General features: G+C 35.0%; 1 protein-coding gene across 3 annotated transcripts in view; it reads left to right on the top strand.

Moving 5' to 3' along the window:
• Positions 1-25,551, top strand: part of WDR33 (WD repeat domain 33) — an 83,490-nt gene that overhangs the window by 35,062 nt on the left and 22,877 nt on the right. For all 3 annotated transcript variants that reach the window (XM_007421959.4, XM_088132172.1, XM_088132174.1), the window contains exons 8-11: positions 22,908-23,034; positions 24,053-24,207; positions 24,596-24,674; positions 25,144-25,254. In XM_007421959.4, the coding sequence (XP_007422021.1) occupies positions 22,908-23,034; positions 24,053-24,207; positions 24,596-24,674; positions 25,144-25,254 (472 nt within the window). The remainder of the gene's footprint in view (positions 1-22,907; positions 23,035-24,052; positions 24,208-24,595; positions 24,675-25,143; positions 25,255-25,551) is intronic.

Genomic DNA, 25,551 nt, shown 5'->3' with positions numbered 1-25,551 from the left:
TATTTAATTTAGCGTGAATTTCAGAGAGCTGTGGGAGTGAATTGGGTGAGATTGCTCGGCATGCTAAAGGTAAAATTTTACCATTCTGCCAACAGCAGCTCTGATGGACCCTTCAGAAATTATCTTTGTGCTGGAGAATTCTGTATCAGTTGTCCTGGGTGAATTCAGTATGAAGTCACTATAAGTGAGTCAGCTCACCACTGTGGCCTCCATGTGAATCATGTACTCATTGGCTTAAATCATAGAGTAGAAGATATCCTTAATTTGGTCTTTTTCTCACATTACAAGATAGGCTTTACTAACCCAGTTGTCATTGTCAGGCCATTACTTTGTCAAATGTAGCTTTATGTCAGTTATGTTTCTCCTGCAAAAAGGAGATGGGACCTCTTTAAATGGAATCTAATAGATATATAAATACTCTGGGGTATTTTTCCTTAATTAAGTATATGTTGCTATGGAATAGCAAAATGTGTAGCAGGCAACAGGCATGAATGTTACTGAGTATCTCTCTGATATTGTGAAACCTGAGTAACTCCAATTTTCTAAATAGCTCCAAGCTATGAAGCAAGTTAAAAGACAGCTAACTGCAGGTAGTGTCTGACTGATGTTGATTGAGCTATTGTTATACTTCTTTTATGGTAATAGACAAGAAGGAAAGCTTCCTTTTCTGCCTCCATTATATTTTACATTTTCAATGTGTATGGGGTATATTACCTGGAAAATGTTACTGTTTAACCCTTGAAAATGTTAACATCTCTTAGTGATCTTCTGTAACAAATTTGCAGCGTATTTCCAAGAATAAATTGCTTACCTTTATAGCTCTCCAAATTCTAAAGAGTCCAATCTGCCATTTTGTTTATAAGAAATAAGATATAATTTTCAGCTGTTATAGCCTAAGGATACAGACAATATGTGTATATATGTTTTTGACTCTTATCTACCATGATTGATTGGAACTAGTCAGAAGGAGTTGCCAGGACAGTTCAGGAAGTAGTGATTGTACCATTGTGTGAGGAGAATGCCCCTTATGCTTTGAAAAGAAGAAAACGTCCTGGACCCTGAGGCTTATAAGAACTATTGTCTAAGGGTGAATATCCTAGGGGAAAGTTGGTCAAGAAAATGGTATAAATCCAGTTACAGGTGTCCTAAGAAAACTATTGATTATCCAGATCTGTTTTACTCTGAATTCTGACCTGGTTGGGGTATTGAATTGGTCACCTTAAACAACACTCTTTATTGGGAGAGGGACAAAGGCATTGTGTCTCTGTTACTTGATCTTGGTGCCTTTTTTTTACCGTAGCATTCTCCTGTATTGGCTCCTTGGATTGGGAGTTGAAGATATTTTTCCCACTTCAACTTAACACCCCCCCCCAAAAAAGAGGAAATCATTGAAGAACTATGGGTTGTTCATTCCCCCACAAGTTTTGCTGTGAGGGAAATTTTCCTTAAGGCACCATTTGCCCTCCAATTCTATTTAATATTTATGAAAACACTGGACATAGTCATTCAAGGATTTGGGACACAGTATCATTAATATACCAATGACATCCAGTTTGATTTCTTGAAATCAGAAGAGGTTACATATGATGAAACAACTGCTTAAGCATAGTCGATGAGGGCTGTGACTGGTTCCTGCTTCCAGAAATTAGAGAAATACCTATTGTGGGCAGACACTTGTCCAGAAGGAACACATTTGGATTTTTGTGATGCTCTTGAATCTGTTATTGCACTAGAAACCCAGTTGATCTCCACATCTCAAAGCACTTACTACTAGCTTAAATTGGTATGCTACTACACACATTCCTGGACAAAAATTACTTGTCCTCTATAAGTCATACACTGGAAGCCTCAAAACAGGATTATTTTAACACTATGTTGGATTGCTCTTGGGAGCGATCCAGAATGTACTGCAGAATGCAGTGGCTAGTTCTGAATTTCTTCCTTGTCATATATGTATTACACCTTAGCTAAAAGATGTGCATCCAGCTGCCATTTTGCTATGAGCCAGATGTAAGGAGTAGCTATTACTGTATATAATCTTAAACAACTGAAGAAACAACAAGTTATATTTTAGAATTCATTTTTAGTAACATCAGCCACATAGGCACCCATAATCTTTGGGAGAGGCCATAGTTAGTAGATTACTGCTTGCTGTGAAGACAGAGGCAGACCTTCTCACTGGCAGCACCTGTCCTGTGAAATAGCCTACAGTCTGCCGTACATCAGGAATAACACTGATACAGTATGTTTATATTAGCAGGAACCTTTGGAAAAATATTTTTTCTGGCCTTCTAAGTCATTAACTCCTAGAATTTGTCTTCTAAGTAGATTGCTTTAACTTTGTGGTATTAGTAATAATTTTGTTTACTGAAATGTTTACTTGAAAAGTTATTCTAAACTGTTTCAGGATTTATGCATATTAATGCTTGTAATAAATAATAAAACAAACACCACACATCTTCCTGCCCCTCCACTTTAGAAACCAAAGCCGCCTTATACACCAAAGATCTCCCTAAAAAATATCAAGTTTATCAGTAGAAGGATGACAGAGAGCTATCCTGACTTTTCTCATTATTGAATCCCAGAGCCCAGTAAGTCACCGTGAAGGCTTTTTATATTTCCATTGGTAGGAGTGAAAAAAAAAATCTTTTTCTGAAGAACTCAGTTACCAGATAGACTCATTAGGAAATAAAATAATTCAAGTAGCCTGATTTCAAATCAAATAGGCAAATTAGATTATAAGCAACATTTTAAATTACAGTATGCTGGTAACCAATGAAGCAGTTTTTTTAAAAAAAGTCATTTGGTTAGCTACAACATTCTGGACCATCTGAATTTTCCAAATATTTTCAAAAGTATAATATACGATGCTATAAATGGACAGCAATTAAAACATGGATAGTTATTGTGGTATCTGTTATTTTTGGCAACAGGACTCTTAATTTTAAGGACTGTTAATTGCAAATTAATTTCCAAATGGAAATCTAATTACTAAAACGTGCATTCTGGTTTAGAACTCAGCCCCAAAGCACCCCCAAACTTTGAACCTGAATCATATTCTAAGATTCCATTCAGAACAGGTTGAATTTCTCTTCTGCCTTCTTTCTGAGCAAGAATACTTCTGGCCTATCTTGGATTATATTTCAACATGTTTGCCATCACCCACAGCAGTATGATCAGCATAAAGGTGTGTGATTCCCCAAACTCATCTTCTAATGGTTTCATGTATTTATTAATTAAATACTGTGGTGGACAAGATGAAGCCTTGAAAGAAACTAAAGACAATAACCTGTTTTCAAAGAGTTCCCCACTGCTTTTAAACTCATATCTGCAGGAATTGGATCCATTATAGAACAGTGACTCTAAGTCATATCCTACAAGAATATTCATAGTATATCATGATCAGTCTCAAAAAAAATCAGAACTCCATCCAGTTTTCAGTGCAGATCATCTGGAAAATTGAAGTGAGATTGAAAATGGACTTAAATTATTAGCATCATCCAACAACCTTAAGAATTAAGGTGTCATCAAATATTCCAGCACCAAGACCAGGAATGGAATATTGAAGACTGGCTGGAAATTATCCAATATGAAGGAATTCAGGAAGGCTTTTTAAAGGAAGGTCTCGCCAGGACCTCATTTGAGTGTAAAGGCCTCACAAAAGGCATTATTCTTATCTTTCGAGTTACTGACTCAACCAGTCTACTCCAACTGCTTCTGTTAGCCAGGATGAGCAAAACTCAGGCATACACATGGTAGATATCACTTCCCAAGATTTCTATCCATATTTTAATAGTATAAATTGAAAGGTGTCGTTGAAAGTTCTATTTGCTGAACTGGTATCAATCATAGCATCCACACTGGTAAAATATTTGACAATTTTATCTACAGACTACTGTGCAGATTAGTTTCAGTGGATTATTGTGGTCTTGTGAACCAGTGTTATAGCGCCTTGACCCCTTCTTCAAGAAAAGACCTATTAGATAACTATATGCAGATGCAAGCGTTTCAGAAAAGAACAATTGCTACTATCACTACTACAACATAGACATTCAAATGGGTTCTGGATAATGTTCAGTTGGATTACTTCTGACTTTTCTTCCAATGTTGCTCTAATTGTCATCAAGTTTGTTTCCTTGCTGTCAACAGTCTAAAAAACTAGGAAGCTCATTTGGCTCTACCCACCAAAAAAGAGCACTCAGGAACAATTATCATGCCAATGCCCAGGGTATTTCCCATTTCCAGAGAACAAGGGCTTCAATTAAATTACAAGAGCAGTTAGAAAATAATTTGTATTCATCAGCTTCCATAGTTCCATGCTGTTATAAAGGCTCCCAGCCAATAAGTCTAAATTCCATCATATAGTGATTTGTAAATGACATTAGATATATAGAAAATTTCTTAATTTGTGATCATGAACACATAAAATTTAAAGCAGAAAATCGCATTTGATGTGTATCCTACTGAATGAGAGCAACCATATACCAGTTAAGACAGGTACATTGTACTCACAGTCATTTTAGAATGTCATCACCATATTGATCTATCTTGCATATTTTGTATATTCCCAAAAACATTTTGATAACCATTGTAAATGCTGCACTACAGTACATATGAGTTTCAGTTTGACTTTATCCCTTATGGTTGCTCAGAATTAAAAATGTGTCATTAATGTAAATGTACAATACTGATGTTATGTTCACATAGCATAATATTCTGGCCATAAATAAATTTTGTGCTTTTTTCCTTACATTACAATGTCCTGTAATTAAGATATAATTCATTATATCTTAACCTGGCCTATTTCTGGCTTGTTTTGTACCATGTCAGAAGCCTAGTGAAAGAGAAGCTAAAAAATAAATCATTTTTTTAAATTTGTTGTTTCTTGACTTTTCTCCCAACACTAATTCAGGAATTTCTTTGTTATCTTCTTCTTTCCCTCTTGAAATTCCTTAAGCAAGTACTACATTTTACTGAATTCTACTGGTAATTTTTAGTATGGAACTATTTTTCCCTTTTTAATTAGTTTCTTATGCATCATACCAACATTGTGCAGATGTTTTATGGAACAGTTGCAATTCAGGACAGGAAAAGAAAAGTTTTACTCCTATCTTTGAGGGCAAATTGTATATATGTACATTTCATTTTGGGAATATTTATTTTAAAAGTCCATGAATATGCAAAAGTACTGTAGGTTGACAGAGTTAACCACAAGGTGAGTAATTTTGCTTTTGATTTAGAAAATTGGAAGAAATAATGTCTTAATTTGGATGATCACATTTATATTTAATAAGCTAAGATAAAATAACTTTTTTGTTTGGTAAGTGGCCCCATTCATTTTTTCATTGTACAAGTTTCAATCAAGAATTCTTTTGTAGTTTACCCTTCCTTACAGGTCATTTTTTTTTCTTTTTTTCGTTTTTTCTTTTTCCTAAGAATGAAAGTTGCATTATGTTGTCTTTTATGTATGGCTATATAAAGATTACCCTTCAATCAGAATTCATTATAAGAGTACTGATACAGTATATACAGACTACAACTCAATATGAATTCCTAATGCTATAGGACTATATCCTTAACAGTTTCACCAGAAAATGTGTATGGATCTCTGCAGTTGTTACTGCACTGTGTTTTAATAGAAATCTAATTATAAATGCATTAGCTCATACAAGTGTATTATGTTCTTTTTGTTACAATTTATGGGATGTAATTATGCTCATCTAGTCTGTAAGAAAGAAAAAAATGCAATGTTATAGGGTGAGAAATTATTTTCACACAATTAAGGGAATGACTTGAAGCAATGGAAAAAGTGTTATAAGCACTTTCCCATCTATATCAGAATATGAACTCCTTTTTAAAGTTCAGAATCAAGCCATAATTCAAGCAACACAAACTATTTGAAAATACTTATAATACTAGAAGAGAGCCAGTGTAGTGGTCAAGGCACCAGGCTAGAAACCAAGAGACCTTGAGTTCTAGTCCTGCCTTGAGCATGAAGCCAGCTGGGTGACCTTGGGCCAGTCACTCTCTCTCAGCCTTAGGAAGGGGGCACTGGCAAACCACTTCTGAAATTTTGCCAAGAAAACTGCAGGGACTTGTCAACCAGGAGTCAACACTGACTTGAAGGCACACATACACATAATACTAGAAGGCCTTTCTGCCTATACTATCTTGACAATTCAAGCAATAATAAGAGTTAATGTCCCAGTTTTATTTTTTATTTTATTTACCTGATTTTAGACTAGTAGAGATCATTTTTATCTGAGACGTATTCTGTTGCATACCAGTATAAAATCCTAAACAAAAGAAATTAGAATGAGAAAATATGCATTATGTGTTTTCCCCCTTGAGAAATGCAAAAATGTAAAATACTATAGTTCTATTGCAAATATATTATTGTCCAGGAGAAACAAAGCTGCATTCAACTGAGTATGACAACTGAGTTGTAATATGCAAGCCCATGGTATTTATTATGAAATAACCCCATTAAATTCTTTATATTTAATCATTCTAAGTTATATTTTTAAAAATCTTATAATGTTTACAAAAATATTTTAGGCTTAGGAAATCTGTATGGGAAGGGAGTTCTTGAATTAAAATGCATTACAGAGAAAACTTCACTAAGTACCCTTGAACAAGCCTGATTCATTAATGTACAATTGGAAGACTGTTAATAAGCTGGTCAGAATATGATCTACTATGTTCTGCATTAGCCACAATTTGAAGAATCAAAGGAATCTCACACTTCTGCAATGAATTTGCAATTAACTGCTTCACTATTTTTCCATGGGATGTAAAAAAAAAAAAGAATTGTCTGTCTTCAGTCTGGTATAGTGGTTAAGGTGCTGAACCAGAAACCAGGAGGCCATGAATTATAGTCCTCCCTTGAAAGCTGACTGAGTGACTTTGGGCCAGTCACTCAGCTCACAGGGGGGTTGTTGTGGGGGAAATAGGAGCATTATGTATGCCGCCTTGAGATGTACAAATAAAGGTAGGGGGTAAATATAATAATAAATTTCTATGATCATCTAAATTAGTTTTGATGTTATATCACTACATATCAGAGAAATAGAAGTTGCATTAATTCTCTGCTAAAGGAAGTATTGTTTGCTAGCCCTCTTGTTAGTAAGGATTGTCAAAGCATATGCTGACATTTTCTAATAGAAAAACAAAGCCCTTTGCCTGAAAATAGAGGCATGAATCCAAGGATCTAACTGTTTGGGCAGAAGATCATGTATATATGCTCAGTAGAGATCAACAATTCTCTCACTTCATCTTCAAACATTACTGACTGGGAAAGCCAATCTAATCGATTATCCACTTTCAGAAACTCATCTAAGGGTAGGAAACAGAAGCTTCAGGTTAGCAGTAGGGGAATCTATAACATGCATACACATACGTATTTTTAGTGGACATTGCTTCTGTTAGCAGACTAGAATCTTAGGATGTGAGTAACAATTGGGTTCTTCCAGTTATGTTAATACTTTACACATATATACTTTCACAAGTAGAGGTTTTCAGTTGCTTTCACTAGACTATCTGAGAACAAAATGTTTTATATAATGCTATTTTAATTATCTATGGGAAAAATATTTAAACTATGATTCCCTAAAATCGTGATTGTCTTAAATTGATCTGAACTATTGGGTGATTTTTTCTTCTTCTTCTTGAAACAGGTGAAGAATTAGGCATAATTGACAGTTGCTGTTTTTGTTGTAAAGATTGATAGGTTTATTTTCTGTCCAATAGTTCGGTCTTTCCCACATGAAAAAGTTAGTGTAAAATTTATAAGAAAATAAAAATATTTATTGTTCAATATTCATAATTTAATTTTGTCTGAATATTTTTCATTATTTATAGTTTTCTCCTCTTTCTCCCCACTTGTCACCACCTAGTTGGACAGTGATACTCTCTGCTGTGTTTAGTAATTCAAAGAGTTTGTTTCCTGTGTAGACATTTCCTCTTATGTTTCCTTTTTCCACCTCCTTCCTGTTTTTTACTCAAGGTAGTTTTGTGGAGTTTTAAAACCATATTGGGGAAATACTATGATTAAATTCTTCTCCAAAAATAATCAGTGCCAGGAACTATATTGAAAAACGTTTTGAGCAATATGCTATTCTTTTAGCACAAATGCTTATGCACAAAAAACCTTAATGACAGAAGAAGCTTTGAAAGTGCTTCTTGGAAGTAATTTTTATAATTTAAGAGGAAAACTAACTGGTTCCGTGCATTATTTTCTAGAATGGAAACCTACCGCTTATTTCCTACAAAACAACAAAAAAATTTATGACTTACAGAATCACATAAGCTTTTGTGGATCACAGCCTAGTTCATCAGGCACATGCAATACATTCTTGAGAAAGGATTACTTGTATAATCCTGTTTGTTGTTTTAACGGTTATAATTTTATTTCTATCCTACTTTTTAGCCAACTTTGGCTGACAACATTTAGTCACAACACAAAGATGCAATGTCTCTTCTAGCTATTAGTATTTCATTATGTATTCTGGGTTTTAGGCTGTAGAGGGAAGGTGGCAAAAATAGCAGCAAATTAATTCAAGGATTGGTTGATTAAGAACCAACTGTTCATTGATTATCAGTTTCCTTTATGAGTAATGTATGCTTCTAATTTTTCCTTCCCTCTGGTTCACATGTCATGCTAAACCATAATGTTAAATTGTTTGTTTTTGGATTAGCTCAATGTGTCAGTTGAAGTATTGCTATTTGTTAAAAAGACATAGTGTTATAAACCAGTCAGACTAGTTCAACAAATCATGGTTCAGTGTGAGGTTTAATTCTACCCTTGGTAACTTTATTATTTTAGACATGAACTAAATAGTGGATTCAATGAGCACATTTGTATGGCCTCTTATAAGAGCTACTTTCTTGGTTATTGAGGCAGAAATATAAAAGGAAATATACATTTCATGAGAAAGAACAAGAATGCCGTGTCACCACATAGCCAGTTTGATTTACTTATAGGACAATATATAACACATAGCTGTAGAATTCTCACTACCAAGCAATCATGAGAGAAAACTATACTAAATTTTTCCTCAACCTCTGTGTCTGCTATTTTGGTCCTATTTGGAAAGAAAGGCACCTATTTGTGTATTGTTGAGAGGGAAAGTTTGTGAAACCTTTAAAACAATCTGTAGTGCTTGCAATACTGTGATCACAGTATAATCTTAACTTCATCTAACTTACACCGGTCACCCAGATTCTGGTTAAACAAACATTATACAAAGCAGAATACTGTGTTATGTTTTAATGTTCACTGTCTTTTTTTGAAAAACTATGAAATTTTATTTTTAGTAATGGTGGTACCTCCTTCAGAAGCAATTACTTCATCCAAACATTTCCTGTAACTCTTGATCAATCCTACACATTGACTTCAAGGTGTTTTGACTCATTCTTCTTTACAGATCTTCAACTCACCGGTAATTTTGGTTTGCCTTGTATGGTCTGATCCGTTCAGGTCATTTAACAATATTTCAATTGGATTAAAGTCAGTACTTCGAAGATTTGCAGATTTACTTCTTAGGATCATTGTTGTCCTTTGAGATATATATTGCTTTAAATTTCAGGCCATGAATACTCATATATAATTTGCTAGTACAATCCAGAATCCCTTGTCCCTCAATGATGGAGAACCATCTAGATTTTGAAGTTGCAAAGCAGCTCCAAACCATGATAATTTTACTGTCTTGTTTCATGGTTAGGATGAGATACTTTTGCTGGAATGTAATATTTCATATTCTGCAAACTTACAGATTCTCATTAATGCTAAAAGGTTCTGTCTGCAAAATTTTATTCCAATAGACTATTGGATCATCTAGATGGTCTTTGGTAAACCAAACAGGCAGCAGTATGCTTTATGGAGAATGATTTCCTCCTTGGTTCCCTTGTATATCATTCTTGTTCAGTTTTTTTCCCCTGAGAATGTACTCATGAGTACTCAACATTGAGCAACCTGTAGATATTTTGCCATTCCTTGGTATTCTGTGCACCCTCCCAAGTGTTGTACCACTTGCTCTTGAGGTGATTTCTATGGGACAGCCATTGCTTGGAAAAGCAGCAATTGTGTTGCATTTTCTCCATTTATATATTATTTACCTGACTGAATTGATGGAGGCAATGGTTTTGTAGTCTTTTTCAGCCTTATCATTCACAGTCCTTTTTCTGAGATCTGAGGGCCATGATTCACTTCTACACTCTCCTCTTGAAGAACAATTTCTAGTGGTAGCAACCAATGTATGTGTGTTTTTGTAGTGGAAATCCTCTCAGAATCAAACCTGATTGCCATCTCATGGATTGGAACATCAAACTCAACTTACTCCCTTAACAGAATTGATTGTCTTCAGGGTTCATATACTTGTTCCAGCAAAGGCAGTGAATGTTGGTTTAATTTATTAAATAAAGACATGACATATACTGTTTTGTAGGTTGTTTGTTTAGCCAGAATCTTTGTTAATAGGTTTTAGATTAAGCCCATGTCATATTGTAGTCCTGTAGGTTTTCAGATAGTTCTACAGAATTCACAAATTTTCCCTCACCACTGTATTGTCCTTTTACCTTTTTAAAGAATGTAACTTACATTTTTAAAAAATGGACTTAGCACTGTTACTGATACAACTGGTAAAGATTGTGCCAAAATCTCTGAAATCAAGGAATCTAGGTGGAGATTTCAGTGAGTGAAAGTTCTTTGGTTACTTTTTCATTTATTTATTCACAAAATGTATTTTGTGAGTTTTGGAAAGAGGGCAACCAAGTCTTAACTGCTAATACTCAAACAGAGATTTCCACAACACCAATTATCAAGTTCTGTAAAACTACTTTAAAAGCTCCCAAATTTTCTGTTACCGTAACCCATGCCATAAATAAGTTGTTATGACTTAACATGAGATGCAAGCATCCATTAGCTGCTCTTTTGTGCTGAAAAGAGTGTTGTGTGTTGCACAGTTTTGTAATAGTTGGAATTCTTTTATCTGATTTCTCAAATGTTCATTCAGTACAGTGATTTGGACGTTACTATATTGGTACATAGACATGTTTATGCAGTTAATCAGATACTTTTTCTGCATTAAGCAGAAAATTACTTAAATTTTTTGAAGATAGTGTATTCTCACAGAGAATTTCTTGGTGAAAAGGGAAGATAATTCTATGGTCCAGATTTTACTACTACTACTATTACTACTACTACCACCAGTTTATACATTACATTACCTTAAGCAGCATGACTGCTTCTACTCTCACTTAGGTAATACATATATCTTTTTATATATAATTTTTATTAAAGATTTTTTCAAACAATAAAAGATAAATCTAAAAAAAAATACAAGAATAAGAAAGATGATAAAGGAAAATGCAGGAAACAAAAATAAAGGACAGATAGAAAAAAGAATAGGAGAACAAAAGTCAGAAAAATAAGTGACTTCCAACCTTTTTTGCAACAGAGATTAACAAACTTATTATCTAACCTCTCTCCTTAACATTACAAAAATCCCTTCAGCCCCTTGTTTAGTCCTTTTTCAATTATCAAATCCATAAATCATCACTTCACTTTTCTCTATTTTCAGGAAAAAGTCCATAAACAGTTTCCAGTCTTTCAAAACGTTACTTATTGTTTTATCCCTAACCAAACAGGTCAGTTTCACCATTCCGACATCTTCACAACCCATTCCTATACTGTGCAAATTTCAGTATTCCTCCATTGCTGTGCATATAATAGTCTTGCTGCAGTTACCATGTATAAAATCAGTCTTCCATTAGTTTTTTTCTAGTTGGCTATCCGTAAGCCCCAATAAGAAAAGTTCTGGCTTTTTCTCAACATTAATCTTTAATTTTTTTTGTATCATTTTATGTATTTGTATCCAATATTTTCTAGCTTTTTCACAAGAGCACCACGCATGCTAAAATGTCCCTTCATGTTTTTCACATTTCCAGCATTGATTTCAGGTACCTTTATACATCCTTGATAGTTTCTCTGGTGTCGTATACCAATGGTACATCATTTTATAAAAATACTCTCTTAAATTATAACACAATGTGAATTTCATCCAATTTACCCACATTCCCTCCCATTTATCCTATTTGTATATTATAACCAAAATTCATAGCCCATTTTATCAAGCAATCCTTAACTTCTTCAGTTTCAAACCTTAATAAAAGCATATACATTTTTGCAATTACATGTATATCATTTGTACATAATTCATTTTCAAATTCTGCCTTATGTTGCTCAATTCCAGTTATCCTTTTCTCTATATTAAATCTTTCTCCCAATTGTCCATATAAAAACCATTGGAACATATACCCCTCTGCAGTCAGTTGTTCTCTTGACTTCATCTTAAGGTAATATGTATATTTTTTATCCATGTGACTAAGATTGGATCCGTACCTTAGGTGCCATTACCAAAAACAGAGAAGTTTGGTCTTGGTTGCAGTGCAACATTTCAGCTATATTGGCAGAATATAAAGAAAGCAACCTAGGATATATTCAAGAAACTTGCATGTATATAGGAAATGTTACTGGTCTCACCAAGCGAAAAAATGAACATCTTGTTCTCAATAACATAGCCAGGATTATATTGGTAATAAAAGGAAATACTGTTTTGGTTTATTGTCTTTAGAAAAATATACATACATTGTTTTATTATGTTCATGTTACTTGTATAAATCATTAATATATTTGGCATCTTGGAGAAATGAATTGCCATTTTGTTGCACTAGCAGCTAAAGGACTGTTCAGTTCTTCATTATTTGCCTTTATTAAAAAGTATAAATAGTACTTAAAATTATTTTGTTTTATTTGGAACATATTAAAACATTACTCACTTTAGTATTCACATATGTTCAAACTATCTTTCCCAAACTACCCGAACTACAGACCAGCCATGAGTTATCTAATTCAAAAGATGGAAGGCCTAACACAGGAAATCAGTCCCAACACCTACTATATTTCTGCTTAGTGCTACTATTTGCTTTGTATTCTTTTATTTCTGCAAAATAAACATCTTTAGGACAGTTATCTTTCTTCATTATACTTACGTATTTAATCAGTATACATACCAATCAGTATACTTAAGAATTTTATAATAGGTTATCTTGAAATCCCATTAGTTATCACTGGTTAATAAACTTTTCTTTAATGAATGCTCTAACTTAACTAATTCTTGGCCTTGGTGAATACGTAGAATAAATATTGCTTGTCTCTAGGTCAAGCTTTGACTTAATTTTTTGCTTTTCATGATATAACAGTTTTGGGTCAATTTTACTTGTAATATTTTATTGTAAAAAATACATTTCTTACATCTAATCAGCATAAAATAATTTCATTTGCTATATAATTATAAAGCTAGTTCATTTTTATATCTGTGAGATTGTCCAAAGATGTGTGTTCTCAATTTGATTTTTTGCATTTATGATATAGTTAATCAGGGCATTGTTGTGAAATGTATTAAATTCTAGAGATACATTTTCAATTGAAATTAGATTTTCTTTTTAAAACAATTAAATTAATTTGGTTTTATTATAGTACAGTTCTTAATTGTACTAAATTTCATTTTATACAGCTTGAGACAAATTTCAGAGTTTTAAAAATTTAGTTAAAGGTTTAAGTAAGTTGGATGGAGACATTCCACGCTAAGAACAAAAGGGTCCCTCCAGTTACAGAAAGGGTTGAAATTCAGCAGATTCTCTCCCCAAGGAAAGGAGGATGTAATTTTTTTTCCCACTTCCCCTTTATAGCCTTCTGTGCCCTCCCCCAACTTATTCCGAACAGTAAAGGCAGCCTTCCTCTCAGAGTGGGCAGTAGTACTGGAAACCATAAAGGGATGGAAAAAATGCTGAAAATATTTTTGTCTTTTGCCCAACATCTACCAAAACACCATGTTTCAGCATTTAGTACATGGAAAATCTGGATTCAACAGCAGATAATACCATCTTTCTAACATCCTTTAAAGGTTGCTATGTGGATATTTGTTCTGTTTACTAGAGTTCTTTTAAGAAGTTATTCAGCCCTACTAGTCATTTTTTGCAAACTTTTTCCCCCTTTACTACAGTTCACTGATGGCTTTCCGTGTCTGCATCTAAACCAAGAGGAGTTAATCAGCCTTACTACTGGGAAAGTTACTGCTAGCAAAAATTACTTAGGCCATTATTAGTAGGATATTTTCTTGACTAAGTGCTGGAATGCTCATCATGCTATAGACTTTGACTTTGACTTGTAATTGTTCCTTTATTTCCAACTTATACATTTACATTTCTTCAGACATTCAGCTATTATTGTTAATGGCAAGTTCTCCCAATATTTTCCTCTGATTTTGGTTACACTCTAAACTTTGCCAAGGCCTTTTCGATTATTCCGTTTTCAAGGGATTTAATAGTGAATCAAGATTGTAATAGAATTTGACCTAGATTGGGAAAGCTAGAGGTCTGGCTATTTTTTCTTAGAAAGTAAAAGTCATAATGGTTTCTTATTTAAAGAATTACAGGTAGTCCTCGCTTAACAACCACAACTGGGACTGGAATTTAGGTCACTAAGCGATGCAGTCGTTAAGTGAATATCACGTGACCAGACCCAATTTTATTACCTTTTTTGCAGCAGTTGTTAAGCAAATCACCACTGTCATTAAGTGAAGCATGTGGTCATTAAGTGAATCACATAGTTCCTCATTGATTTTGCTTGCCAGAAGCCGGCTGGGAAGATTGCAAATGGCAATCACGTGACCCTGGGATGCTGCAACCTTCATAAGCGAAAGCTGGTTGCCAAGTGCCCAGATCATGATCACATGACCACAGGGGTGCTGTGACAGTCGTAACTTCAAGCACCAGTCATAAGTCACTTTTTAGTGCCATCATAACTTTGAATGGTTGCTAAGCGAATGGTCATTAAGCAAGAACTACCTGTCCAGTCTCAACCAGTCTGTAATAACTCCAGAGTGAACATGAAATTACCATTGCTCAGCAGACTAAGCCATTTATTGCAATGGAAGGAGCAGATTTATGTGCTCCTTATGTGCTCAGTCAATGCAGGTATTTGAAATGCATGGTAAAGTGTGCAAGTATAGTGAGGTACAGATGAGGTTTTACCACACACAGTGTAATACATCTACTTTTATGCAACGTATCTGTTTTTCTGAAATATACATTAAAGAACTTACAATTAAAACACCTCCATAAGATTATAACAAATCAAATTAATAAATCTCTGTTAACAAAATTATAAAAAAGAAATGTATTTAGCAAGCATTCACTGTAGTCTGCAAATTCATACACACCATGTATATATGTGTTATATGCCTCAGCAGAGCCCCATTCACAACCTTCTACAGTTTACAGAATTGTTTGGTGGGAGCATCTCCCCATGCATACCTGATTAGTAGGTGTGACTTCCACTACACCTCTTCAATTTGTTTTCAGTCGCCACAAAGCACATTCATCCTTGAGCTAATTGTCCTTCTGCCTTGTCACAATCCTTATTTTTTCACTCTTAATTTTTCTTATTTTCTCTAACCCTTTCTCTATTTTTCATCAAAACTCTCTGTTGCCCCCTCCCAAATTTGCTGGTGACACCATCAGTTGAATTATCCAGCTCCTACAGAAAATCCTCTGCACCATTATCTCCACTGAGGAAATCACCTGTTAAGGATTTTAAAAAACCTTCTAAGAGGCCTGTCTCATCCCAGTCCAATCAAGGCAAAGGGGGGCTAAAGGCCCTGCCACCCCCCACCCCACCCCCAATATTAGTTCCAGCAGCTGCAACTTTCTCTCCACAGTGGCCTTTCAAATTCTGTTATCATCAGTTCCACTCTTGACAAACTCTTAAATTCATACTGTCCAGTTTCTAACTCTTCTGATTTGGGCATGGGAATCAATATTGGAATGGAAGATTCAGGACAGATTTCTCTTGATATTTACTCCTTCCAACTGCCCTCTTATCATCAGACTAGTTAAAACTTCTTTGACTGTCTTGAGATCATTATCATAGTTGGCCACCAGTTCTGCTTCCAAAGACTCTATCTCCCTAATTTTGATCGATTTCATGCTATCTTGGTCTTTTAGGGCAAATCACTCATCTTTTTAGCACCAAGATTGTAGAACTTTGAAACCAGTGTGGATTAGGTAATAGCTAAAGATGCAGTGAGGCAGACTGTTATGCATATTGGCTAATTCTTCGAGTCTTGCTGAAGCCATCTTCTGGGCCATTGACTTCTCACTGCATTTGGAACCTTTACAAAGCAAAGAGAAGGGGATGCTATTTCTTATTCCAATATCTATCACCTAACTTTTATACTGAAGTATCAGAGTCAGGCTCCACTCCGTGTCCATGGACCAAGGAGGCAGAAAATTGGTCAGTCTTGGTTACCAAAAAAACAAACAAACCAGTCTTCAAGGCCTTTCTTCACCTATACTGTACTATGCATAGTAAAATACCATCATTATTTTGTAAGGGAAAATATCCCCATTCCTATCTCATTTGCTAGAAGACAAGAAAATAGTTCAGGTTTTTGAAACAGAAACAGCTTGTTTTGTCAATAGGGATTAAATATGGATTGTCATTAAATTATGGCATCTTCCATTGTTCTCCATCATCATGCTGGTTCACACCACTAGACTAACACTAAAGTCTAATACTGATTGAGGGCCTTCCCTTTTATGAGGATTAATGGTTAGCAAACTTTTCTTCAGTGACGACAGATTATTCAATAATAACAGTGATGATACTATGGGCAGGGTTCCAAAGCTTAGTACAGGGTTTCCTAACCTGGGTTGCCCGCACCCAGGGAGTGAAAGGAGGAGTTTAAGGGGGTGCGACAAAGAGTGGCTTGTGTCCCTTAATGATAAGTCACGAGTCATTACTCAACCAGCTGTCAGTGTGCCTTAAGCACCACATCTTCAATTGTGATATTACTTTCGTAGGGGGTGCAAACATTAATCAAACATTTCCTAGGGGTGTGGGGTATAGAAAAGGTTGGGAACCACTGGCTTAGTAAACAGTGTACAAATGGGGACTTCAGCAAGCCTGCTTTGTCGCCTCTTGCCACTGCCCATGGTCCCACTCCCAACTCAGTCAAAAGGCCACCAGTCATCCAGATGGAAGGAACATGAGCTCTTCCCTATGATCAGCAGTGTTTATGTACCCAGTATAACACAGCCATAGACACCAACCTCAAGGGTCTAGGTAACATTTTGTCCTTGATGTTTCTCCATAGTGGCTTTTAGGGGACCAGCTGACTCACTAACAAGAACTAAGTTTGCCTTGGTTCATATTTCTAACATTCCATATACCAATTGTATATATATATTTGCAGCACTGACCTTTCCTTTTCACTCTGGATTCAGTAACAGTTGGATGTTCTTTCAGCTTTAATCCAGCTACATCATAAATGCTAGTGCTACTCAAAATATATGTATCCATTTAAATGAGTATAACAGCCTTTATTGTTCTTCAATTTCTGGGACATTTGATGGCTCTGACTTCTGTTGTTATAGTCATTCAGTTATTCACATTTCCTGTCTTTGGATGTCCCTCCTACAGTATCTCTATTCTATTTCCCTGGGCAGAGACATAAGACAATGCCTCTTTCAATTCTACCCTGTGTCAAGGAATTTCTCCGCTGGTGTCTGGCATTCCCTTCACCATCACCTCTCTGGTGCATGTCACTACTGACACATCAATGTCTAGTTGGAGAGATTTATTTATTTACTTACAGGACTTATATGGCTGTCTATCTGATATGATGACTCCAGGTGACTCACAACAATCTATAAAAAAACATGGTTAAAAACAACAGTACCTTTCCCCCCAGGTGCCAGACCAATCATCCTCGCAGTTGAATCCTAACCCAGTGCTTGGGGGAAGAGCCAGGTCTTCACAGCCCTTTAGTTCATCCTTGAGTTCTCTGCTTCCAGCATGCTTAGTCCAAAGAAGCATCATCATGACATATCAATCAACTTTAATTCCATGGCCAGATTTTCCAGGTTATTTTGGGCAGTTCCAAATCTAGAACATAAATAAGGTGGTACAAAGCCAATTCCTCCTTTGAATATTTTATTACAGATTTCTAATTAGTGCCTCTGTCATTCTATCTTCATTGTGGCAACTGTTCTATCTTCATAGGGTTTAATTACTTGAAGGACTGCCTGTATTCCATAGTTGTTGCTTGTCCTATACAATCCAGTAGAGTCAGCATGTTCCAGGTCCATTGATTAAGCAATGCCACTTGATGGGATCCAGGAGGCAGGTCTTTTCTGTTGTAGTGCTTGCCCTCTGGAATAACATCCCCCCAGAGATTTGTATGGCCCCCACCCTGACCTTATTTAGACAAGCCCTTAAGACCTGGTTCTTTTCTCAGACTTAGGCTAGAGTGGTTGATGGGCCCCTTGTGCTTTGTCTGATTTGTAAGATGGTGTGTGTTTTTCCAGACTTTTTTGTATTTTGTATTATTGTTTTATTTTAAATTTTGTATATTGTACACTGCCCAGAATGCTAATGGAGTTGAGTGGCTTATAAATTTAAAGAAATTAAAAAAGAGACTGAAAATTTCCAGCAGGAGTTGTGCAATATGGTTGGGGATCAGTGTTCCCACCAAACAATTATGTTAACTCTAGAAAGGCTCTCCACATGCATACAACCCATGATTGAATTCATAGACGTCCACTCAAAGACCTTACAAATAAGTAACCAGTTCTTATGTTTTCGGAAAAAGCTATGGTATAGCAGCTGTACTCTGTATGTGTTCTACCTAGTAGATAAATCTGAAAGTTATTTGACAATGATAATCATTGTAAATCCAAGGTCATTGTTAATAAGTACTCAGCTATACAAAATAAGTGAGCTGCAGTTTCCAGAAATAATGCTTGTGAAAGTGTGTAAGTTTTAATACTGATTGGGGTCTTGAATGCTGATGTGCAAGAGTCTTTGGGTATGTGGAATAATTTCAGTAGTGAACCTGATAGTAGGAAAAAATTGAGATTGGAATGCATATTTTCTGTTGTGTTATAAAAATAGCCTATGAACTTTCTAGGACCTCTAATAAATTATTCTGATTGTCATATTATCTTCCAACAATTTTAAATATAGTGGTCACTGTCTAATATATTATGGTCATTATCTCATGAGTATACATGCAAATGTGTGTCCATGCGGGGGAGCATATTTCACTTTTCTGTCCGTATAAAAGAAGCAAGGCCTAATTTGCCTGGAGCAGAAGTTGCAGAGTGGTCTCTGCAGAAACTGCTTGTGATCCCTGAAAAACCTCCAAGATTTGCATTTATTCAGGTCCATGGGCCACCATATTTTAATCATGTGACTGGAAACCTCACTGAACCTGGCTGCTTCAGATTTTGCTCTGCAATGGTTTGAGATTCTTTTAGTGGTTGTTTTTGGACATATTTTTAACAATGCAGAATTAATAGGGCTGCTACCCAATTAAAGAAATATTTGTCAGTTATATAATTTTAGTTCTGATGGTTAATTTGCTTTGCATATATTTGCCTAAATTTAAGTTCAGAAGTAAACAGTATGCTTTGTTTTTAGATAATCATATTTTTGGAGAAGCATTCTATACTATAAGTTTGATAAGCACCTCTTTATAGATACTGTAGTGTTACCACATACAAGTTTATATTTTGCACAAAGCACCTATATTTCAGTCTTTTCAGACACAGAGCATCTTTCAGTTGATCAGATGTGCTTAATTCTAATAATCTAACAGATTTTTATATTTCACTTCTACTTTTTGAAATATAATGAAGAAGAATTCTCAAAAGCTCAAAATGTAGCCTCAGACTACAATTCTGTACCACTTTATTTGGGAGTAATCCTCACTGAATTCAAAAGAGATTCTCTTGTAAGTAGACATGTTCTAAAGAATCTTGAGCTGCTTAAATTTTTTTTTCTCTCTCTATGCTTAGTCAATGGACAGGTTTGAAACAGATATCGGAATCTCCCTAGAATAAATTATTTAAGAAAATATGATTATGACTGATTTGTTTGACAGATGCCTGTCCTGAAAACATAATATGTTCTGCTAGTGTTTTATTGCATTCAGTTGCCAGTATGAAGATTAACAAACTAATGAGTAAAGTTGCTTCTCCTTTGTTTTCTACATGAAAAGATTCTTGATATAATTAGATTTTTCAGCTTCCACATAACAAGGTGTGGGAGTCCTTCTTGCTTTACTTACACTCCTGTAGTCACTGAAATTTCCAAGATATTTCATTCTGTGCATATGTTCCCATCATTCTTTTCCCCTCTTGGGGTATGCAGTGTTACGCAGAGCTCAAAAAGAGAAGGAAGTAGTAAACTACAGAAATAAGAATGTAGAAAAGAATGAATGAATGAATGAATGAATGAATGAATGAATGAATGAATGAATGAATGAATTCATCCCAGCACTTTTCATTATACCTCTCCATTACCTTTCTATCCTTGTTGACTATCCTTGCTTGGACAGCACCTATATATGCATTTTCTTCCTTTAACTTCTCTCTCACACTGAAAGAATGTTGGATTTAAGCAAAACAACAATCCAAAATATACCTCCAAATCAGTCATGAAGTACTGACAGAAAAAAAAAGTTAAAAGATTTTGGAATGGTCTTCACGGTCTCCACATTTGAATATTACCGAAACTATGTAGGGAGATTACAAGCATGCAATGCATGCAAAGAGATCTAAGAATATTTCCAAGGTAGAAAAAATCAGCAAAACAATTCCTCCAGTAAAGTGGGATGAAGATCCAAAAGCAAGAAGAGAAAAACTTAGTTGGGCACAGGAAACATTTGGAAGCTGTTATTTTTGCCCAAGGTGGTATTATAAAATACTGACTGGAATGGTGTCTAAATTCCTATACCTGCCATATTCACTGTTTTTGTTATTTTGAATATGGTATACAACTGTACAAATAAATATGTATATATTCTAATTTTCAGAAAGGTGCCTTTATCTTACTAGTAGATGGAGGTTATATTAGCCTCTGTTCAATTTTGCATGCAACTGTATTTCCTCATTCAGCAGTAATGGGAAAATAATTCCTTACATGCAGTGGGTTTTTATACATTGAGTGCTTCCAGTCATTTTACTGATTTTGGATGTGCTCTGCACTTAGGACGTTTAGTATTTAGTAATATATGAAAAGCCATATTTTTCATTGCACATAGAATTTAGAAGCTTTAGCGTAGTGTTGGTAATCCAAAGACCAACTTTGTTTCCTTTCATAGACAAAGGAATAGAATAAATTCCTTCAGAACATTTTAAAATTCTAAAGTCTCCTTCAGGTCAAGTTCTTGTGATTTTATGTACACATCCATGTAGTTTTCTGCTGTTCTCTAGCAGTCTTCTATCCAAACACTAACCAGATCCAATCCTGCTTAGGTTCTGAGCTCAGACAATGTTGGCCAGGTGCTGCCCCAGGCTGAAACTTTTTAAGTTTTATCAATCTGTATTGTTTGTAGATCCTTCTGTTTTTATGTTTTCATGCAGTTTATCATTTATTTCCAATTTCCTGGTAAATTGTTTAGTTCAACTAATACAGATAGACAAAATTATCAATTATCCTATGGAAAGTAAAATGTTGAACAGGTTGCAATGTAACTAGATTAAATTAGCTGCAACTCTATGCATATGAGTGTTTTACAGGGAAGAGGTTCTGTATTGAAATAAATATAATCAGAATTGCACTACACAATCTCTAAATAATTATTTCTTAGTAAAATTATTTTTTTCATGTTCATGTTTTCTTTTAACAAGCTTCTGAATTATATATAGCTTTTTAGGGCTGTAAAACTGTCATATCTTAAAGCTATCTTATATGCTGAAGCCTGCTTGTATAGTTGTTAAGCATTTTTGTTTAAACAAAGAAAGAAGGTAAACTTAAATAAACTTGAATAAACTTAAACCCCCCCAATATCTGTATATATACCCTGTGTGAAAGTCATCAAAGAGCCACTTGATGGAAAATATATCAGTTTGAAAAAGCAAGTTTCAATAACATATTTCATAATTGAAATTGAGGAGCAAACTTGCTATTTTAATCCTTTCTTCTACTCAGATGCTGTTCATTAACTATTGGAATTATTTGAAAATTTCTGGGAAAAAAATGAAGAATATTCCAGATGGCCACCTTTCAGGAATAGGGACTTTCTACACTGAGAATGGGGTTGGACTGGATTACATATAAGATCACTTCCAACTTGCATATTCTATGATTCTATGAAATAAAGTTTATATTTTTTTAATGAATCCTGAATGAGAAGCTTTTTCAAATAAAATTAGGTTGGAGTTCATTAAAATTGATTATTTTTAATGTGTCTATATATCTAAAAAGACAAAAATGATATTAAAATAAGTTAGCTATGTGAGAAAAATATATCTTTGAGTGAATCTTTGGGTGAAAAAGACAAGTTTTTAGAGGCCTCAGATGAATGGGATCACATTAATATGATTGAAACATAAAGGCATGTGGAAGCATCCTTGAAGCTGATGTGAACCAGGCCGGTTGTAAATTCCTTATCACAAACATCCCCATAGCAACCTAGGCATCTGCCCTGAGGGAGGATGCCTTCTTCCTGGCATTTGGCACCTTGAACTAATTTGTGTCTTCTTCTCTGTGACACTATTGTTTTACTAGCAGTTAACAGATAACAGAGGGGCAGAGAGTAACTTGAGAACTATTGCCTATTTAGGTATGCCTGCATCATCGTATGAATATGTATGTGTATACGTTCTTTTTCCCTTCCCCTTCTTGTAGAACTGTATAAATATCAGAACATCCATTTTGCCTGTAGGGGAGTGCCTCCCACTAACTTCTGGTGGGGGTTTTGCTGCTTCTCAATTTGGTTAGATTTTAATTTTTCTGTGTGAAATATTTAACTAACTAACTGTTTTTGCACTGTTAAAAGGCCATGGTGCCGATGTCAAATGTGTTGACTGGCATCCAACAAAGGGGTTGGTGGTTTCTGGAAGTAAAGACAGCCAACAGCCAATCAAATTCTGGGATCCAAAGACTGGCCAAAGCCTTGCTACACTGTAAGTGCAGTTGCAATTGTTGCCTAGTATTTTTGTGCTTTCAACCATGTACACTTCTTCAAATTCTTTGGAAGAAAGGTGGAATACACAGTATTACACAGTAGAAAATGTTTAATGTCCCCATTGATCATACCTTCGGTAAATTACTAGTCTAATATTGTTCAACTATTAACGCAGTCTTTGCCTCTTATAGCCTGATTTTTAATGTAGACTGAGTTTATAGCAGGTAGGGGGAAATAAGATATTGGAAGCCTATGATCTGATCTTCCATCTCCATAAAAGAGGATGATGGGATTACATTGGGACAAAGGTACTGGAAAGGAGTTCATCTTTCTCCACATACCATTTTCTCAATATCATTCTATTTCTCATCCACTTACTAGCTGATGTTTGATGTACTATGGAAAATACACTTGTAAATTATTGGAAAATATGAGGGAGAGTGGTTAGTCCCTGTTCCCTAAGCACCACGGTCCCAATACAATCCCTTTGTCCCTTCCAGGCCAATTTTTGTAAAAAAAAAAAAAAAAAAAGTAGTGCAAAAGTCTCTCAGGAACAAATTAGCATTACTTCACCTCTGTGTCCCCTTTTATCATTGTGTGGAAAGAGTATGCTAAGAGATGCTTGAATCAATAATCTGCCATTGAAAGAAATAATCACATGACAGCTATTACTTCAGTAAATAATGTTTGTTTATGGAAGCATTTATATTGGGGTTTTTCACTTGCTTACTGCTTATACTTTTTAGGAATTTTATCTTGAAAAGGGAAGAGTTGAGTTTCTGCTTACCCCTCCTCTACTATGAGATTAGCAATTCTGACTTTTAGTAAAATAACGAACCTGAACCATTTGAATTAAATAATTTCTTTTAAGACAGCTTATTTTAAATGCTGGAATTTAGATGCTAAATGCTAAATTCTAAGTGAAGCAGTAACTACATTTTGAGCTGCTGTCAGTTTTGTGTAATTGTTACCATATTACAATCTGTATTGTTATTCTTTAATGCAATTTCTTCCAGACACGCTCATAAAAACACTGTGATGGAGGTCAAGCTGAATCTCAATGGCAATTGGCTGCTTACAGCATCTCGTGATCACCTTTGCAAACTTTTTGATATCAGAAATCTGAAAGAAGAACTACAGGTCTTCAGGGGTCATAAAAAGGAGGCCACAGGTTAAAGTTACTTTTCTGTTGGTTGTTTTTGCTTAAGCCCATCCTGAATCATCAAACTGATGTAATTGTAATTCCAGTTTGTATGTTTGTGCAGATAGGTGTGTATGTGTGAAATATAACTGATGCTACTATGTTTAATCATTTGCTTACCTCTGAGTAAAAAGGACATAGAAAATTTAAATTCCAAGTCATACTGTGATATTTTTCTATACCTCCATTGATGCTCATTGCTAATCACTAAACTTCCCTGCCCTTCCCACATGCTAATCCCTGTTCTCCCATGTTGGGCATCAAACCTCAAGATAGATACTGTCATCTCTGACCTAGCACTCTATCAGAAAACAGAAAGTATATGTAGTAATTATGATTTTTTGAATTTGTAATATAGCTGTGGCTTGGCATCCTGTTCATGAAGGCCTTTTTGCCAGTGGAGGGTCTGATGGTTCTTTGCTGTTCTGGCATGTTGGGTGAGTATCTCATTCACCCCTCAGATGTGAAATTGCAGCAGACATTCAGCCTATTTTAATGTAACCTTTTGAAACTGTAGATTTATCTTTGAGGTAATTTTTTAATCTTTCTCATTAGTTCTAAAAAATCTAAGGTAGCTTAACTGGTTTTGGGTGTCATCAGGTGTTAGATAGATTAGTTTTCATTATAAATGTTTCTATTTAACCCTGGTACACATGGAAGGAATTTGACTTTGTATGTTAATTATATGGCAAGATTCGTAAAAACTGAATTTTTTAAAAAAAATCACAACTGAATAAACTTTTCAAGTTTATTGTAAAGGTGAAACAAGTGCTTGTGTACAACAGGGAAAAGAACATGCATTGAATAAGATTATAGACCTTAAGCAGCTGAATAGCAAATTGATTTGGAGGCTTGTTCCAGAATGTTTTCGTTATTTATTTAACTACTGCTTTTTATATGTTTCAGGGTTGAAAAGGAAGTGGGTGGTATGGAAATAGCCCATGAAGGAATGATTTGGAGTTTGGCTTGGCATCCTCTAGGTCACATTCTGTGCTCAGGATCAAATGATCACACCAGGTATTTTGAGTGCAGTATGATGCTTGGCATTTTTTTGATCCCAAGAACATTTCTCTCTTAATTAACAGCCATCATCATCATCGTCGTCGTCGTCCTCTCTTTTTCAAGAGAGAAAACGAAGCACATTTAATCTTATAAGGTCGGTGAAAAATAAAGATGGCAATTAGAAAAAATTATAATTAGGTTTGAACTGTGGAGTCCCAGAGAAAAGGTGGCGTACATGCATATATAAGTTTTGAACTATTTAAATATTTTTTATTAATTTTAGTCAAAGCCACTCCAGTTATACACATACTG

This window comes from Python bivittatus, unplaced genomic scaffold (genome assembly GCF_059951505.1).
Source record: "Python bivittatus isolate LINGU-HERP-01145 unplaced genomic scaffold, Pbiv_v1 ctg000980_np1212, whole genome shotgun sequence".
NCBI classification, from domain to species: domain Eukaryota; kingdom Metazoa; phylum Chordata; class Lepidosauria; order Squamata; family Pythonidae; genus Python; species Python bivittatus.
This window is presented reverse-complemented; position numbering and strand designations above follow the sequence as displayed.